Raw genomic sequence first — 20,415 nt, 5'->3', positions numbered from 1 at the left:
CCGTCTAGCGTTTAAATGGACAGGTATCAGTCAACAGGCCCGTCTAGAGTTTAAATGGACAGGTATCAGTGATCAGTCAACAGGCCCGTCTAGAGTTTAAATGGACAGGTATCAGTGATCAGTCAACAGGCCCGTCTAGAGTTTAAATGTACAGGTATCAGTCAACAGGCCCGTCTAGAGTTTAAATGTACAGGTATCAGTCAACAGGCCCGTCTAGAGTTTAAATGTACAGGTATCAGTCAAATGGGAGACATCGAAGAGGAAGGATGGATGGGGAAGGATCAGCATATGGAATGTCAGAACAGGTTCTGATCTAAAGCCCTAACCACCAAAGGGTCAAGACAGTTTTAGCGTTGTCCCTGCGGTGTGATGTCCTGTTGCACGTTTGACCCACATTGACCCTAGTGATTCAACGCATGGAATTCAGTGAACCAAAACCACACCTAAGGGTCAAGACGGTTTTAGCGTTAACTCCTTGAGAAAGGTACGTAGGCCCTCATGAGGACACCTACTGTCTCTCATTTAGCCCTACTTGAAACTCATAAGCCGAAAAAGATTCCTTCTTGGCTGACCGGTAGATAATTTGTGGGTAACAAGGCTTTGTTTAAATCCTGGGCAGTATGACCTCTCTCCATCGGTATAAAAATACTTTCCATGTGAATTGACTTCAACGCGAACCTTTCCTATAATTCTTAACTGATTCATTATACAGTGTCAAAATGAGGCATTTGCTGTAATAAAGCGACATTTTGATAGTACAGTTGTGAAATGGTGCAGCAGTCATTATTATATTACACACCTATAGATTAATGCAACTTTGAGAAGGACGTTCATGTTGGGACTTGGGAGGGCATGATATGCCCAATGCACAAATACCGGTACATTCTCTACTTCACCACAAGAGGGCAGGCTGGAATAGGAAAACGATTCCTTGGTTTAAGAATATCTCTCAGTCCCTTACAATCTGAAAACACTCTTTTTAGAACCAAACAAACTAAACATTTCCTAACCTTTAACCTTTGGTTAAAGAGTATAAGCATCCATAAATGATGTTTTTATCTAATTCAACATAAACAAGGCGGAACAAGGCAGAAAGAGCCTGCTGGTTAATAGTCAGTCAGTTAGATGGTGAATTGGGACTCAATATTATGTTGATTTGGACTCGCATGTTGTCAAATGCGAAACGCATACTGTATCGTCTGTATATCATATACTGTACATGCATTTCCTCACACAGCTTCCTCGGGCCCCTGAAGGCTGCGATCCCATGACGTACACAGCGATGGCGGCAACCCAGCTAAGCTTGGCGGAGCACCACTTTCTAGTTGGATTTACCCTTCAAAGGTATAGTAAACCGTTACAAACTTATTTTGAATCACCCCTGATATTACAATCTTTTTTTAAATAGTAAAAGTAGTTCCCCCTGTGGGACACAGGTATCCACCAGGATTGATATTTGGATAAAATCTGAAGGACTAAGTGTTGCACATAAGTGCAGTCCTGGTGGCGCTCGAAAAGGCAGAATTGAAAAATGCAGGCTAGACGTTTTCCCTTGGCCTGGCTGTAGGGAGTGTGCATACAACGTTTTGCAGATCAGTGAAATTATTATTATGTAAAGACGCCACCAACCATGAGGCTGATTTGAAAAATGTCATGTGGTATTTCTTCCTCAGCCTAGTGGGAAATTGGGTATATGCGTGCACAGTTTCACCGGTGCAAGCAGACATTTGCGGCATTTTGTTCAAAATGGGCCACTCCTGCAAACTTTAAAAGTTTTGGGTGTGGAATATGAGAAATCAAACAAACCCATCTTGATCACATGACTATAGAGATCATGTGTAGCGATTGGCGTGAGATCTTGGATAAAGGAGTATAAAAAAAATGTGTTTTACATATGTCGGCCTCCTGGTGGCGCTATAAAGAGCAGATGTGGAAAAATACCAGGCAAAGTTATGCAGGGAGTGTGCATACAAGGTTTTGCACAGATTGGTGCAGTTAGAGGTAAAAACTATAACCGGCCAGTTATAGCGCCACCATGAGGCTGAGTTGAATTTTTTTAAGTGGCATACCTTCCTCAGCCTAAATCCCGAATAACGGTAGCCACGCCCCTCAGAACATACTCGACTTTATGGTCATTCTTTTAATAAATGGGACCATCATTTTCCAAAAAAAGAATATTATGACATGAGAAATGAGACTTTAAACTATAGTGACTGGAAGCAGAAAGTTTTCATGACCATGTTTATTAAGGTAATACAGTCTAGGTGAATTTGGGCCCAAATACATGGACCTCTATGGAGATATGTGGTTTTTTTGGGCCCAATGACAGCGCCACAACAGGCTATTATATGAACTTTCAGGGAGTCAGGATTTCCTACTGGCTTCAGACACTATTGGCTTCACTGCCCCCCTGGTCTGTTTGCTGGGCATGGCAGCAAACATGGGCATGGGCACCTGGATGCTTGAATTGTGTTGATTTAGGCCTACTTTAGGCCTACTTTAGGCCTACTATCCGCATGTGATTCTGATCCCTCCATCGAATAACTCGTCCGCAAGCAAACACAAGCTCGGAGATCAACATGACGTGCAGCATAGCAGTGTGTCACATGACATTCTGAACTTTATTAGCCCCACACAGAGAATATAATAGGCCATACAGAGCAAACCAGATTACAGGAAGATATGTGACTCATCAGGATTATAGCTAGGCAAGAGAAGATAGTAAAACATGACTAGCATGTTGCAGACGACAATTTAATTGTGCTTCAACAGTGTGACATCCTGTGTTCTTGGGACTGCAGTGTTTAGATAAAGAACAAGCACGTCAGATTAACATATCTATGCTTAAACAGTTTAAGCTATTCTCTCAGCAGCAGAGACAAATAAGCATTCCAAAAACCTTTCACATCTCACCACCCAAACTATTAATTCAGTTGTTTATCCTCCAAAGATTATTGTGACTTCTCACAGTTTCTTGTCATGTAGGCCTATGGAATATTATCTAATCTAACATATATTTGTACTTATATATAAAACGATATAAAGATTTCTACATCCATCCAAATGAATGTACAAATGAAGCCAAATTTCAAAGTCAAATGACACACACTTCTCTTCGAAGTTTACAGAACTCTTTTAAACAATTTAACAGCAATCATAAATCAAACCTATACTCTACCTGGGCCAGTGGTTACAATTCCGCAACAATAGCACTATAATAATAACAACAACACAGTTATTAAATATTAACTGGTTGTGTTTGTTGTATCTGAGCCGATTGTTGTATCTGAGCTGAATAGCACAGCAATGCAACAAGCAGTAAAAAGCAGGATGTTTTTCTTTTTAAATAATAGATGGTGGACGATAATTATTTTTGTCTTTATAGTCCGTGTGTTTCAGACTCCCCCTTTTTTCTGTTTCTGGGTTGTTGAGTTGCCCTCAATAGCTAAACTATAAGTCATAAAGATTGTCTTTATCAAGATCGACCTATCAGCATTTGAGCACGAGGTCATTTAATAATGGGCTCTAATATAGTGAGTAAAAGGTAACCGAGGGAAGATAGTGAGTGATAGAAGCGCCGAATAATTACTAATATAGTGAGTAAGGTAACCCAGGGAAGATAGTGAGTGATAATCACTAGCTGTTAAATAGATAAACGTGTCTCCTCGTCTGACTTTAGCACGACTTCTTTTCAACGTTGCATCGATCCAATAAGCCTCTAAGGTCTTTAGCACTGGTCGATCGGACCAATGAAAGGACCCTGACACGATGATATATTGGGATTAAAGGAGAATTCCATGCTAGAATGCTTTCTTATCTTTCTTACCTTTCTTTGTAGTTGTTATGTCCCCACCAAAGAGGTCCAGGTGTTTTTTTTGTGCAAAAACTCCTTATTGGCTATTTTCCCTACCGTAAGCCCTCAATGAATTGCATTGCATTGAATGGGAATTGAATGGGGGCTATGGGGTGTTGTGATAATTTGCTTATTTCCATCGAAAGAAGTAGTAAAGTGGGATATTATTTACATTATGAAGAGAGGATATATACAAAGAAATTATCATTTTGAGCGATGGAAATAAGCGAACTAGCACAACACCCCATAGCCCCATTCAATTCCCATTCCATTCAATGCAATTCATTGAGGGCTTATGGTAGGGGAAACAGCCAATAAGGAGCTTTTGCACAAATAAACACCTGGACCTCTTTGGTGGGGACGTAACAACTACAAAGAAAGGTAAGAAAGCCTTTTAGTATGGAATTCTCCTTTAATGGTGGCCAAATACAGTGTAAAACAATGGAACAGGAGCGCTCGCCAGTAGTAGAATAATAACGGTTTCAAAGAGGTCACACGTACAGCTCGTAGTCACGATGCAATGACCATTTTTTATTATTTAACAGACCAACCGTGAAGCAGTTTTTAAGGACCCACTTTTAGGCCAGTGCAACAGAGCATGCTTTTGCCTTTTTTTTTAAAACCCTATACCCATTTTAACCAAATACATACATATACATCTCCCATGCTAAATATTTCCTTCAGCACATTCAGCAAATATTTGAAGAACATTCTGCAAACGTTTGGCCAAAATAGAAGATCTACATACAGGCTCACAATGCATCACGTTGCAATGCCTGGTGTAGAATGGCACTTTCTTTTTTTTAAATATTATTTATTTTGAGGGTTTTCTTTACATAGACACAAGGACAACACAGCAGACTTACGTACATACAAGACAGTTACTTACATAAAAACAACAATGAATAAACAAGGGAAAAAAATAGAACTAAAAAATTAAAATAAAATGAAAAATAGCTAATAAATAATAGTTTCCAAGTGGTACATGGGTTGTATATATGTGTGCATACATACATAGAATGCCACTTTCTTTCTATTTGATGCACAGTGAAGTACAGTATAATAATGTGTATAAGAACGTATAAATCAAGCATTACATGTCGGCGTGTATCAATGAACAACATAATGGAATAAGGTTATAGAGCCAAGACAGATGAGGCGCGGAGTCCATATGGACCATTAACCCATTCTGACCTGAGATCAGATTCATACGAGGTTTCCACCGGACACGCACTGGTCTGATCAACCCATTCTGACCTGAGATCAGATTCTAAAAAAATGTCAGTCGTTCTTCGATTTAAAAAAAAATAGCGGACCTACAAGCTCGTAGCGCGCCACTCGGTGGCGCGCTATGAGCTTGCAGATCTGCTATTTTTAAATAGCTAAAGCAGAACATGATGCTAACACCAAAATGGGTTCCCGGTCAGAATGGGTTAAAGTGTACAAACACAAATGAACATATAATGAGAGCATGTTATAAGTACAGTATAGGATGTTAAGGATTTACAGCTTTGATGTACAGGATATCGAGGCTGTAAAGCCACACACACACACACACACACACACACACACACACACACACACACACACACGGTGTGAGAGCAAATGTGTACTGTATACAATATAAGTGCAACAGTGCAACATAAACCGTAAGCATGGTGGTAACTTGTGTGTGTGTGTGTGTGTGTGTGTGTGTGTGTGTGTGTGTGCGCGGCGTGCGCGCACGTGCGCATGCGTGTGCTCACTCGCGCGTGTGTGTGTTTGTGTTGGGTTGGATGCTCTGTAGTTACTACCATCAGAACCATTTCCTTATCTATTTTTACACTCTGCGGTGAGAGTGTCCGCAGCCGGATCCATTTTCTCAGACTTCCAATAACACTCCTCCTCACAGTGTCATAAATATAGCATTAATGTTCTCACTGTTAAATGGCTTTAACCCATTTTGGGCGGGATCCCCTTTTGGTGTTAGCATTACGTTGTGCTTTAGCTATTGAAAAATAGCAGATCTACAAGCTCGTAGCGCGCCACCGAGTGGCGCGCTACGAGCTTGCAGGTCTGCTATTTTTGAAAAATCGAAGAACGACTGACATTTTTAGAATCTGATCTCAGGTCAGAATGGGTTCATCAGACCAGTGTGTGTCCAGTGGAGGAAACCTCGTATGAATCTGATCTCAGGTCAGAATGGGTTAAAGAGACAATAAAACCCATTGTGTTGTGTCCCCTTTTACAACAACACGTCAGTGTTTCCTGCGTCTGATAATTGCCATAGGGTGTGTTTTAAAACGGAAGCACTATATGCAACACTACCGTGTGTGTGTGTGTGTGTGTGTGACTGTGTGTGTGTGTGTGTGTGTGTGTGTGTGTGTGTGTGTGTGACTGTGTGTGTGTGTGTGTGTGTGTGTGTGTGTGTGTGTGTGTGTGTGTGTGTGTGTGTGTGTGTGTGTGTGTGTGTGTGTCTGTCTAAATGGCTTGGTCTCCCAAGCCAACCGTGCGTGCTCTCTCACGATAGCCAGAGTCACTCTGTGGCATGTGTGTGTTTGATCAGGACATTTATGGCCATGCTAGCCATGGTGACACAAGGGTTAAGTGTTCTGATTCCAAAACATATCAGAACACCCCGAGTGTGTAAACGGTAAACACAACATGATAAACATCACGTTCAGTATTTTATCACAGAAGAATCTGTTTGTACTTTTGTGTACTTGTTGTGAAACTGTATATTAGTCCGGCAGCCGGGGCTTGTGGGGTGGGAAATTTGTTTTTGTATTGGCCTAATAATATTGTCTATATATATATATACATACATTCATGAATCCACTTGCTGACCGGCTGTCAGTATTGAGCAATATTTTATAGGGGTTTTATTGTGTGACCCTACCGTTAACGTCCAATATAAGGCAAAAATGTCAAACTTTGCTTTTGCTTTAATTAAGTAGCATGTGACTATAGGGGGGTTTGAGATTCTGAATCCATTCCAAGCATTAGTTTCGCACAAAAAACACTCCTTGGGCTAAAAAATGGCCATAGCCGTCATGACAAATGTGATGAGGTCATGACAAATGTGATGAGGTCAGCACATTTTGAGCACATTTGGGTGCTAGTTCATGGGCGCGTCACATCACGCTAAGCATGGAAAGACATAGCGGGAGTCAGCAGCGTGGTCGTCTATTAAAGGTCATCACCACGCGGCATCACACGCAAGCGTGCGATGTGCGGCTCAGGTGGTCGGGGGGCACGGGACGTGGACGGCAGTGAGATTAAGGGGGGTTTGAGGGGTTGTGGACACCAGATACTTTGGTTTAGGGGTCGAGGCGAGAGCCTTAGTGTGTAGAAACCCCCTCTGGTACCGCATGCCCCCCTCTGGTACCGCATGCAGAGAAGATAGAGTAGAATAGCCTTGCAGAGCCATGAGGCCCACAGGGCAGGAGCCTATCTCCTGTTTCTGTAGCGTGAGGCAGCTTGATGTACAAGTACACCCCCTGGACATGACGCTAGTATGTCGCAGGGATTTACCCCCAATCCAACCCTTGATGCTGAGTGTCAAGCAGGGAGGCACTGGGTCCCATTTTTAGAGTCTTTGGTATATGACCCGGCCGGGGATCGAACCCCGACCTCCCAGTCTCAGGGCGGACACTCTAACCACAAGGCCACTGAGCTGGTTAGAGAAGATAGAGGTAGAAGAGTTTTAAATACCCCCAGTGGTTGGTGTGGTATAAGGAGTGGTCCGCCTGGTTGAGGGTATAGGTGGGTGGTTGGCACGGGTGGCGTACAGGGTGCGAGAGTTGATAGTGGCTGGTGGTGAGTTGTGTTTGGTTGGGTTGTCTTCATGCTTGGTCAAACCTCCTGGAAATGACCTGGTGATGTACTTTATACACTGTATACAGTACATCACCAGGTCATTTCTATATCATCATATCATACTGTATACTATACAGTATGATATGAGTCATGAGTTACTGAGAGGTCACTGAGAAGTCGGATGTTGGAATTTCAAGGGAAAGTGTCTACCGGATTGACTGGTTGAGTCACCATCACGAGGAAATGTTCCCATTATAATAATGCAAGCGCATGCGTGTCTGCTATATTGTATGAGTTTAAAATGTTAAGAATAAGGGCAGCCATAGAAAAGGAATAGATCTGTGTCTCTCAGTCTGGTTTGAGCTCCGGAACCGACTAGCATATATATATGTGTCAGTTAAATAATGACTGTTAATATGACTTGATTTTAATTCACCTCAAATTAACAAATTAAATTAAGCCCTTTAATTTCAAGCTTTCAAGGTCAAGTTTATTTATATGTCCCAAGCTGGGCAATGAATTTGACAGCAGAATAATGTAATTATGTAATAACGGATAGTAACTAGACAGGAACTTGTGTAAGGATAACACACACACACACACACACACACACACACACACACACACACGCGCGCACGCGCGCGCACGCGCGCGCACGCGCGCGCGCGCGCGCACACACACACACACACACACACACACAGGCAACGAGATATATAAAGGTTATATATTTACCACTGACCAAGATTCATGTCGTTTACATTTGTTTTCTCTGCCTTACATGACATGCAGTAAAATGGCAAATTATCTACATTTGTGTTGCACCTTATCCGAAGCACTTTAACACAATACCAGAGGAGCCGGGTGCCGAACTGAACCTGGTTCCAAGATGGCCTCTCTATCTCCTGAGCCTGCATGTGATGCCATTAAATGGCATCCTGTGCGACATAAAGGCAAATGCTGCTGGTTTTTCCACCTTGTCAGACTATGTGAGTAGAATTTCTGACACTGCCGTAACTTTGGCCATGATGGTGTGGAATGGCTCAAAGATGGCCACCCCTAAAAGTACCAAACTCACTGGTTTGGTATGGCTCAAAGATGGCCACCCCCTAAAAGTACCAAACTCACTGGTGTGGAATGGCTCAAAGATGGCCACCCCTAAAAGTACCAAACTCACTGGTGTGGAATGGCTCAAAGATGGCCACCCCCTAAAAGTACCAAACTCACTGGTGTGGAATGGCTCAAAGATGGCCACCCCCTAAAAGTACCAAACTCACTGGTGTGGAATGGCTCAAAGATGGCCACCCCTAAAAGTACCAAACTCACTGGTGTGGAATGGCTCAAAGATGGCCACCCCCTAAAAGTACCAAACTCACTGGTGTGGAATGGCTCAAAGATGGCCACCCCTAAAAGTACCAAACTCACTGGTGTGGAATGGCTCAAAGATGGCCACCCCCTAAAAGTACCAAACTCACTGGTGTGGAATGGCTCAAAGATGGCCACCCCCTAAAAGTACCAAACTCACTAGTTGGGCACAAAAAAAGGACATTATTGATTATCAGTACCTGTTGGTGACAGGTTAGACAGCTCGATGGGTTGCTATGGTTACTATGGTCACGTGGTGTCAGACAGGTAGTAAAGTCAGCTGTTCACCAGGTGGCATTTTCATGAATGGAAGGAGAGGATGGGTGAACGACGGGGAAGTCCAACTTTGCTGACCGCTTTACAAACGCAGAACGCTAAGACAACCACCACGCTGCTATCTGTATAGGATTCTGCACAACGCACTTTGTTATGATGCCAAATCCATTGTTTTAAAGGAGAATTCCATACTAAAAGGCTTTCTTACCTTTCTTTGTAGTTGTTACGTGCCCACCAAAGAGGTCCAGGTGTTATTTTGTGCAAAAGCTCCTTATTGGCTGTTTCCCCTACCATAAGCCCTAAATGAATTGCATTGAATTGAATGGGGCTATGGGGTGTTGTGCTAATTCGCTTATTTCTATCGCTCAAAATTATAATTTATTTGTATATATCCTCTCTTCATAATGTAAATAATATCCCAAGAGGCACACTTTACTACTTCTTTCGATGGAAATAAGCGAACTAGCACAACACCCCATAGCCCCAATCAATTCCCATTCAATGCAATGCAATTCATTGAGGGCTTATGGTAGGGGAAATAGCCAATAAGGAGTTTTTGGAAGAAAAAAACACCTGGACCTCTTTGGTGGGGACGTAACAACTACAAAGAAAGGTAAGAAAGATAAGAAAGCATTCTAGCATGGAATTCTCCTTTAATATACCTTTAATACATGAATAAGACGCAGTACACTGGAGAAGTGACATGCAGCGCGTCTGGCAGTACATTTCCCCGCTTTTAGCCTCTTTCGGTGGCTTAATAAGTTCGTCGCCATACAGTGCCAATATAAATGTTTATTAATTGTAATTAATTGTACATATTATAAACGGCAGCAAAAGCTTAACCCATTTAGGCCTGAGCTCGATTCTATACAATAAATGCCTTCTAAACCCTGACAGTTTTCTGAAAAACCCTATGTATATTTTCACGATTAAAAATAAATAGCAGACCTACAAGCTCATAGCGCGCCACTCGGTGGCGCGCTATGAGCTTGTAGATCTCCTATTTTTTTAATAGCTAAATTATAACATAATGTTTAAAACACCAAAGGCGGTTCTTTAAAAGAGAAATATAAATAATGAATATGAGTTAAAAGACGTTTGGCCTGGCTAAGCCCCTTAAGGGTGTTGTGCAAGAGGAAAGGCCTTGCAATCTGATATATTATTATTATGAGATATCTTGTCTGTGTGGAAAGTTTGACATTTTGGCTTAAGGGTGGCGCTATAGCTAGGAGAGGTCAGTGGGTCAACTAACTCACACGGTGTTGGTTTGTCCTCAGGTTGAGGTGAGACAGCTCCATTCCATGCTAATCCCAGCCGTTTGCTTTGGAGATATCTTTGTTTTAGCGAGGGACAAAAAAGTGCTCTATACTTTGGGATAATAATAATAATAATAAACCTTTATTTATATAGCACCGTTCATATATCACAGAATGAAGGCACGGTGCTATATAATACGAGTGGCCGGCTGAGACTTTTATTGACTTAATCTAACCTCCTTTTTTTTTTTTATAACAGACGATATTTATCAGTGACACACAAAGCCTGCACCTTTTATGGCCATATATTTGTGACCTTTGCTCCCGTCACACAGTGTAAGCTTCGCCTCCGCTTGGAGAATCTTTGTCTTTGGGACATTCTAGACTGAAAGGGAGAGAATACTATAGAACATATAGGAGGAGGTTGTATTGATTCCTTTTGTCTCCGTGTTGAGAACATTGAAGTCTTCTTGTTCCGTTCCCGTGCACGTTGTTGCAGATCTATATGTGTCCAGGCTGTGTTTGGTTAGTGTAGCTACAAGTCTGTCCTTCTGCTGGTTAACATTTATCTACTAGTGTAGTTGTTATCGGAGAGAGTTTTAACTTCTATAATCTTATATTCTTATAGTGACAATCAGACTGTCAAATCAAAATGTATACGGCTATTAATTAAGTACTGAGGTATATGCTTACAAAGGTATCGATCGTCTATCCAATTCCTTTCATGATTGAACATTTTTACTATATTGTAACAGTTTCATTCTCATCACATTAATTCATTAGAATGAGAGCCATTTAGTATTAGTATATATAGGTAAAGAGCGTGTTTATAAACATGACGGACTGTGATGTAAGTGTGTTACAATCTACAAAATGAGAGTCTAACCCCCCCCCCCCTTAACACACACACACACACACACACACACACACACACACACACACACACACACACACACACACACACACGCACACACACAGGCTGTCACTTGACAGTTGTTCATTAACGCATGGAGGACAGGTACTGTAGACGGGCTCTTCCCAAGCTCATGGAGGACAATCTGTTGATCTTATGCCTCTTTTTCTCCCTATAAAGGAACCAAACCGAGTTGATTTTCTGTATCGAGTCTTTCTTTGTCCACTAAAACCAGGGAGGATTGGATCACAATCACACTTCTATTTATTTATTTCTACACCTGATGTGTTTTTTTGTTGGGGAGAGTGACTGCTTTCTGCCGGGATATTGAAAATGCTGATGATTATAGTTCTGCTTTCACAGAGAACTATATGTAAGGGGGGTCAAGTCAACATTCAGAATGGAATTCCATCTTCTCTCCTTATTATACCTGCAATGTTCGGAGATCTGATATCATCACCGCGTTGGAATTGATTTGACAATTGATTTGACAAACACACGAATCGTGATATGATGTTCTTCTACGCGCACCGCTTGGTACCATTTGGGATCATTCTGCTTACCGCGGCGGCGGCCGCGGCCGTAGCGGCGGCCGTGGCGACGGCCTCGGAGATGCTGGACGACTGCCGCGAGCGGCCGTACACCATGAACGTGGTTCTGCTGGAGGACAACACCGAGTGGAGTCTGGCTTTCGTCAAAGCGGCGGTGGAGCAGGCGATAGAAAAGGACAGGAAACTGAACGAAGAAGCAGGTATTATAGAATATAGAGCAAAGGGCTTCTCAGACCTTCTCAGAAGTCAATTAACCCATTCTGACCTGAGATCAGATTCATACGAGGTTTCCACTGGACACACACTGGTCTGATTAAGGACCCCCAAATTGACCCCCCCATCTGAAAGGGCTTTGTGCCAGGCAGGGGACCCCTCAGAAGAGTTATAGTCGATATCATTTTTAAGAGATTTTCAATTGAATAGCCATTAGCCAACATTTAAATGGATAAACTATGATGCCGAAATAACTAAAAATAAATAAGAATTGATAGATGTAGATAAAAAATAGTAGATTATAGAACATTGATATGATGTTTTGTTTTCTCGTTTTGTGTTTTGTTTTGTTGTTTTTGTTGTTTTTTTGTCTTGTTCCTGTTAACTGTATTGTCCTGTCTGTTTTTGTTGCGAATGCAGTGAGCATGCACTTACTATGAGACCTAGCAGATCATGTCTGTCTGTGTGTCTGTGTGTGTGTCTGTCCCGCTATACTTCCAAATATGGAGTGTGTTGCATCAGCAATCACTCAGCTCCATATATGGGCACAAAAGGGGCCAGGTCCACATATACAGTAACAGCGGGACAGACAGACAGACAGACAGACAGACAGACATGATCTGCAGGGTCTCAGCTGTGTTCGCTTCCCGCGTTTGCGCGTCTTACTGGTTTTTGTTTTCTGTTATGTTTGTTTGTTTGTTTTAGTTTTGTCTTCTTGTTTTTTCCCCTTCTGTTGTTTGCTTTCTGTTGTATTATTTTTACCTCTGAAAGCCATTTATTTGTTATAGAAGGGTAGCACTATAAGCTTAGGCTTCAGCCTACATACACCTTTTTGGTCAATGTTTCTTTTGCAACAAAAAAAAAGCAGGCACTGTATTGATTTGTTTTAATGACCAAAATAAATAAACTACTACTACTTTTCCTGGGGACCCCCTGGAGCCCTCCCCCCCCACCAAAGGACCTCGGGAAACCACTGAGAATAAGGCCAAATACATGCTCTATATCATAAGACATACAAAGTCTACTGCAGGCTTCAAGAAGACAGTTTGTTTAGATTAATGAATGGCTTTATCTTTTGGCATGTGCTGTAATTGTGATTGTTCTTTGGGTATACAATTTGGACAGTAGTACTGAATCTTGAATGAAAATAACGTTGTTAATAGGTCAAAGTAGTAGAGTTAATAGGGTGCCGTTTTAAAAACTAGTTTGATAAAGAAAATGTTTCCAGTAGGCTACAGGGGACAGTAAAATCATTGTACTCTATGATCTTGATAACCAGATTAATGAGGTAATTTGTCACTACAGAACAACGAGTTCAATTTGCACTAATGATTAATGAGAACCTTTTATGATGTTTTTATGTCAATTAATGTGTAATTAATTAATACTTGTTGTCATACTACAACCACATTGTCACACAAAACTAGCAAATGTTTGTTTCGTGAAAGTATTTGAGCGTGTCTGTGGGTTTTAGTTTTATGAATTCTTTTTATCCAATGCAAAGTATTATCAAGCGCTTGTCAGTAAATAAGTTAACCCATTTTGGGGGCGGGACCCCTTTTGGTGTTAGCATTACGTTATGCTTTAGCTATTGAAAAATAGCAGATCTACAAGCTCATAGCGCGCCACCGAGTGGCGCGCTACGAGCTTGTAGGTCTGCTATTTTTGAAAAATCAAAGAACGACTGACATAGAAACATAGCTTTTTCAGAAAACTCTCAGGATGTAGAAGAACATTTTTAGAATCTTATCTCAGGTCAAAATAAGTTAAACTACATTTGGATCCATTGAAACATTCCCGTTTCCTAGAAAGTTAGGGCTTTGGACATAATCTATCAATAGTTCTCACATTTGTATTTTCCTTTTCTATGTCTCTTAAGATTTGAACTTCACGTTGACGGCCAGCTACCATGGCTTCAACACCACGCTGTACCGACGCAGGGGCTGTGGGAGCAGCTCGTGTGAGGGGGTGGAGATACTCAAGAAGTTACATGTAAGTATACATGTGCACCTATACTGTACTGTGGTCTCTTTCCCACATGTGTGTGTACAAATGTACAGTAAAAAGGATTTGGCTACGTTTGTACAGCCTCAGGGCTGTATCTTAAGTACCAGGTCTTATTACTTAACTTATAAGACCTGGAGGCGTGATCAATGCCATTTGGCTATTCTGAGTGGCCAAAGAGCATTGACCACGCCTCCAGGTCTTAAGTTAAGTAATAAGACCTGGTACTTAAGACACGCAAAATTCAGCCCTCAGAGTTGTGTTCCTATAATGACCAACATGAGATGGAAATGGTCCTGAAAGGTTTGTCAGCTCGTCTTGTTCTTGTTCTTGTCTTTGCATGCGGCTCAATGACAATTTACAATTTACAATTTAGGCATTTAGCAGACGCTCTTAATCCAGAGCGACTTACATTAAGCAAGAACAAAAAAGCATGGGAATACATCACATAAAGACATTTATCATGAAACATGCGTAAGCTAAGAAAGTAACAGTGGAATATCTATAATGAAACTATACATATAAGCTATACATCTATACTACTATGCTACACATATGTACTATGACGTGCTATGACTACATACAATGCACTTATGCTGTCTACATAACATGCTATAAGTCTGTATCAAATGCTATCTAAGTCTACAGAATTGCTATCTAAGGGGGTGGGGTAAGTGCTATGGGCCATGATGGAGTCTGAAAAGGTGGGTTTTCAGACTACGGCGGAAGATTGGGAGTGATGCTGCAGTTCTGACTGCCATGGGAAGTGCATTCCACAGTTTTGGAGCCAGAAGGGAGAATGACAAAGTGGATCCTTAATAGGTCGATTCTCTAACTTTCAGGGTGAAATCAGATTCGGCTGATGAAAATAGTAGTGTTACTCGACTTTTTACACGAGTACTCTGCCTATTGGACAAGAAGATTAGTTACACAAGACAATGTACAAATAATGCCAACTATTCCATACTATAGTGTACTAGTAGGTACAGGTTATATATTTTTTATCCCACGATTTTGTAACCCATTTTTCACCCCTGTGTCAATCATCTAATGTGATCCTGGGCTCTACACACCCTCCACCAACCTAGTCCCCATATATGGGGGACAAGGGGAGAGCAACCTAGTCCCCATATATGGGGGACAAGGGGAGAGCAACGGACTTGAACTCATGCTTCCTTCATGCCTGAGTGTCCAAGTTGCTCCTTTACACCTGACAGGGGGGAGTTTCCCTGGTTGGACGTAGCACGCGGAAGGAACACGTTATTCCAACCAGTTCCTTTCCCCTCCATCAGGCGCCCCGGCTGGCCAGGGGGAGGCAGTTTAGAGACCAGGATGTTTGCATGTTTTTTGTGAGGGTACCTACCCTAGGGGACACGGGGAGAACATGTGAGGGTACCTACCCTAGGGGACACGGGGAGAACATGTGAGGGTACCTACCCTAGGGGACACGGGGAGAACATGTGAGGGTACCTACCCTAGGGGACACGGGGAGAACATGTGAGGGTACCTACCCTAGGGGACACGGGGAGAACATGCAAACTCCACACAGAAAAGGCCCTTTCGCCAAACCCGCCTTCGGGTATGGGCACTGATGCCGCGGAGGAGGAAACACGCCACCAGCGCCCACAGCGTCCCGAGCGGGAATCGAACTGTTTAGGAAATGTTTACTACATTAAAACATTTCTCGGGGGGCGAGTTGGTAAAGGGGTGAGTGGTCTGGTATTCCTGTAGTGTATAACCACAATGTGTTCTGCAGAAACAAGGTGAGATCGGCTGTGTCATGCTGGGGCCGTCCTGCACATATGCCACCTTTCAACTAGTGGAGTGAGTATATTATGACCTCCTCTCTACATTTATTACATTTATCCTATTATTATCCTATCTTCTTCTTATTAACATCTTTCTCTTACAACTTCAACAATGTGTTGTAGTTAGTGATGGTGGTGACTCATGAGCATATAGAGAGGAGAGAAAGAAAGAAAGAAAGTCAGATATCGAGACAGAAAAAGACTATATAAAATACTATATACAGTATATAATGATAAAAATATAAGACAAAGAAAGAGGCAGGACATCACAGTTTCTTTGCAAAGGCAGGCAACAGTTCGCAGCAGGTATACAAAGGAAAGGAAAGGTACTATGTTTACCCAGGGTAACTGGACTAAGGAAAGGAAAGGTATTATGTTTACCCATGAGGGTAACTGGACTAAGGAAAAGAAAGGTACTATGTTTACCCAGGGTAACTAGACTAAGGAAAGGAAAGGTACCATGTTTACCCAGGGTAACTGGACTAAGGAAAGGAAAGGTACTATGTTTACCCAGGGTAACTGGACTAAGGAAAGGAAAGGTACTATGTTTACCCAGGGTAACTGGACTAAGGAAAGGAAAGGTACTATATGTTTACCCAGGGTAACTGGACTAAGGAAAGGAAAGGTACTATGTTTACCCAGGGTAACTGGACTAAGGAAAGGAAAGGTACTATATGTTTACCCAGGGTAACTGGACTAAGGAAAGGAAAGGTACTATGTTTACCCAGGGTAACTGGACTAAGGAAAGGAAAGGTACTATATGTTTACCCAGGGTAACTGGACTAAGGAAAGGAAAGGTACTATGTTTACCCAGGGTAACTGGACTAAGGAAAGGAAAGGTACTATGTTTACCCAGGGTAACTGGACTAAGGAAAGGAAAGGTACCATGTTTACCCAGGGTAACTGGACTAAGGAAAGGTACCATGTTTACCCAGGGTAACTGGACTATGGAAAGGAAAGGTACCATGTTTACCCAGGGTAACTGGACTATGGAAAGGAAAGGTATGTTTACCCAGGGTAACTGGACTAAGGAAAGGAAAGGTACCATGTTTACCCAGGGTAACTGGACTAAGGAAAGGAAAGGTACCATGTTTATCCAGGGTAACTGGACTAAGCTCAAGAACTTGTTTAAAGGTTGCTAGAATGCTTTCTTATCTTTCTTACCTTTCTTTGTAGTTACGTCCCCACCAAAGAGGTCCAGGTGTTTTTTTGTGCAAAAACTCCTTATTGGCTATTTTCCCTACCATAAGCCCTCAATGAATTGCATTGCATTGAATGGGGCTATGGGGTGTTATGCTAGTTCACTTATTTCCATCGAAAGAAGTAGTAAAGTGTGCCGCTTGGGATATTATTTACATTATGAAGAGAGGATATATACAAAGAAATTATAATTTTGAGCGATGGAAATAAGCGAATTAGCACAACACCCCATAGCCCCATTCAATTCCCATTCCATTCAATGCAATTCATTGAGGGCTTATGGTAGGGGAAACAGCCAATAAGGAGCATTTGCACAAAATAACACCTGGACCTCTTTGGTGGGGACGTAACGACTACAAAGAAAGGTAAAAAAGCCTTTTAGTATGGAATTCTCCTTTACAGCCAGGCCCTGCTCATAGAACATTTCATGGTAGGGGTTCAATGCCTTGCTCAAGGGCACTTCAGCGGTGGTAATTTTAACGTGCCGGTCCGGGGATACGAACTATAGCGACCTTCCGATATCAAGACCGCTCCGCAAACCGTTCGGCCACCACTGTCTGAAAAACATGCACGCACGCCGCACACACACACACACACACACACACACACACACACACACACACACACACACACACACACACACACACACACACACACACACACACACACACACACAGCGCTCGCTGAATTGACTGGTTGAATTGACTGTTTACTCTCTCTCCCTCTCCCTCTCTCTCTCTCTCACAGCGAGGACATCGGCTTCAAGCTGAGCATTCCCATCATCTCCGCCGGGAGCTTCGGTCTCTCCTGCGACTTCAAGAAGAACCTGACCCGCATCCTGCCGCCGGCCCGCAAGATCGCCACCTTCCTGACCTCGTTCATGGCGGCGACGTTCCCGTTCAAACCCGAGTGGGACCAGGTCTACGTCTACAAGCAGGACAAGGAGATCTCCACAGAGGACTGCTTCTGGTGAGAGAGAGAGATCCGGAGCGGTGGTCCCCAAACTTTATCCTGATCCGGAGCGGTGGTCCCCAAACCTTTTCCTGTCAAGGAGGATTGACACTCATTACTCAGCCCGCGGACCCCCCATTTACCGACTAAAACTAAGACGAAAAATGTTCGTCGACTACCTTTTTTCACTGACTAAAACTAAATAAAAACGAATCTATGGTGACTGAAAACTAAGACTAAATATATATACTGACAATTTCGTCAACAAATAAAAACTAGACTAAAATGTTAGGAAGGGACTATAGTGGACAAGAGATCCAGTTTTATGCTGGGTTGCATGCTGAAAATAGCAGATCTACAATCTCACACAACGCGTCGCGTTAGGTCTGCTATTATTTTTGAAAAATCTGAGAACGACTGACATAGAAACATAGCTCTTTCAGAAAACTGTCATTTTCAAACGGACATTTTTAGAATCTGATCTCAGGTCGCTTTTCTTCCATCTTTGTTTGTATTCCTCCATCTTTGTCTTTATTCCCTCTCAGGTACATCAACGCTCTGGAAGCTCCCACGCTGCACTTCGCTGTTCACACCTCCAGAATAATGCTACGTAGCGAGAAGGAGCTGCTCAGTGCGCTGGCGTCTGGTCGCAGACGCAGTAACAGTGAGTATCGGATGAAAAATATACAAGGCAAAGGTCTGGGCAACTTTGAAGATGGAGAGGGCCACTGTATAGTTCCACACAGACTCCAGAGGGCCACTATATAGTTCCACACTCACTCCAGAGGGCCACTATAGTTCCACACTCACTCCAGAGGGCCACTATAGTTCCACACTCACTCCAGAGGGCCACTATAGTTCCACACTCACTCCAGAGGACCACTATAGTTCCACACTCACTCCAGAGGGCCACTATAGTTCCACACTCACTCCAGAGGGCCACTATAGTTCCACACTCACTCCAGAGGGCCACTATAGTTCCACACTCACTCCAGAGGACCACTATAGTTCCACACTCACTCCAGAGGGCCACTATAGTTCCACACTCACTCCAGAGGGCCACTATATATAGTTCCACACTCACTCCAGAGGGCCACTATAGTTCCACACTCACTCCAGAGGGCCACTATAGTTCCACACTCACTCCAGAGGGCCACTATAGTTCCACACTCACTCCAGAGGGCCACTATAGTTCCACACTCACTCCAGAGGGCCACTATAGTTCCACACTCACTCCAGAGGACCACTATAGTTCCACACTCACTCCAGAGGGCCACTATAGTTCCACACTCACTCCAGAGGGCCACTATAGTTCCACACTCACTCCAGAGGGCCACTATAGTTCCACACTCACTCCAGAGGGCCACTATATATAGTTCCACACCGGACTCCAGAGGGCCACTGTATAGTTCCACACAGACTCCAGAGGGCCACATTACCGTCGCATCTACAAGCTCAAAACGCATCGCAGGGCACCGCGTTTTGAGCTTGTAGATCTGCTATTTTTTGCTATATTTGAATTGAATTCCCGATGATTCTTTTCTCTTTTTTTTTTTGTTTGCTATTTTTGAATTGGAATCCTGAACAGTAACATGTTTATTTAATTTCAAATGCATTATACGTTATACTTTATGTTAACCCTAACCCTAACCCAAAATATATTGGACATAAAAAAAAGACAATGAAATTGTAATACCAGTCATTAAGCTACTAATAATAGACAATGAAAGAAAGGGTTATGTTTGCATGTTTGGAATTGTAAACGTTTTAAGGAAGGAGGAGAGACCCGCACAGTACCGCCACCTATATACTTAAATATACTCTTTATTGCGAACCCAGTGAGCACTTACTATGAGACCTATAGCAGATCATGTCTGTCTGTCTGTCTGTCCGTGTGTGTGTGTCCCCTTTGTGCCCATATATGGAGCTGAGTGATTTGTTTGTCATTGATGCAACCACACTCCATAATTTGGACGTATACGTAGCTGCTTTGGGGGGACTCCTTATATGGTTATGGCTGAGTCATGGTGAATTGTTATTGCAATTTACGATCTGCGTTCGCTTCCCGCGTTTGCGCGTCTTACTCGTCGTGTATGTGATGTATTGCCATGCTTTTTGGTTCTTACCTAATGTAAGTCGCTCTGGATCAAGAGCGTCTGCTAAATGCCTAGATTGTCTAAATTGTGGTCAGAGTTCTGTGCTCTTTATGCGTGCACAATCCCGCCGGTTT

General features: G+C 42.7%; 1 protein-coding gene across 1 annotated transcript in view; it reads left to right on the top strand.

Annotated features, from left to right (window-relative positions):
- Positions 1-11,971: 11,971 nt before the first annotated feature.
- Positions 11,972-20,415, top strand: part of gucy2ca (guanylate cyclase 2Ca) — a gene marked incomplete at both ends in the record, with an annotated part of 28,466 nt that continues 20,022 nt past the window's right edge. Inside the window, 5 exons of the mRNA XM_080776458.1 lie at positions 11,972-12,209; positions 14,102-14,214; positions 15,983-16,050; positions 17,982-18,203; positions 18,731-18,849. Of these exons, the coding sequence (XP_080632584.1) occupies positions 11,972-12,209; positions 14,102-14,214; positions 15,983-16,050; positions 17,982-18,203; positions 18,731-18,849 (760 nt within the window). The remainder of the gene's footprint in view (positions 12,210-14,101; positions 14,215-15,982; positions 16,051-17,981; positions 18,204-18,730; positions 18,850-20,415) is intronic.

Source organism: Protomyctophum bolini (genome assembly GCF_963924005.1).
Source record: "Protomyctophum bolini genome assembly, chromosome: 11".
Classification (NCBI taxonomy): domain Eukaryota; kingdom Metazoa; phylum Chordata; class Actinopteri; order Myctophiformes; family Myctophidae; genus Protomyctophum; species Protomyctophum bolini.
The sequence above is the reverse complement of the archived record's forward strand: the minus strand, read 5'-3'. Positions and strand labels throughout refer to the sequence as shown.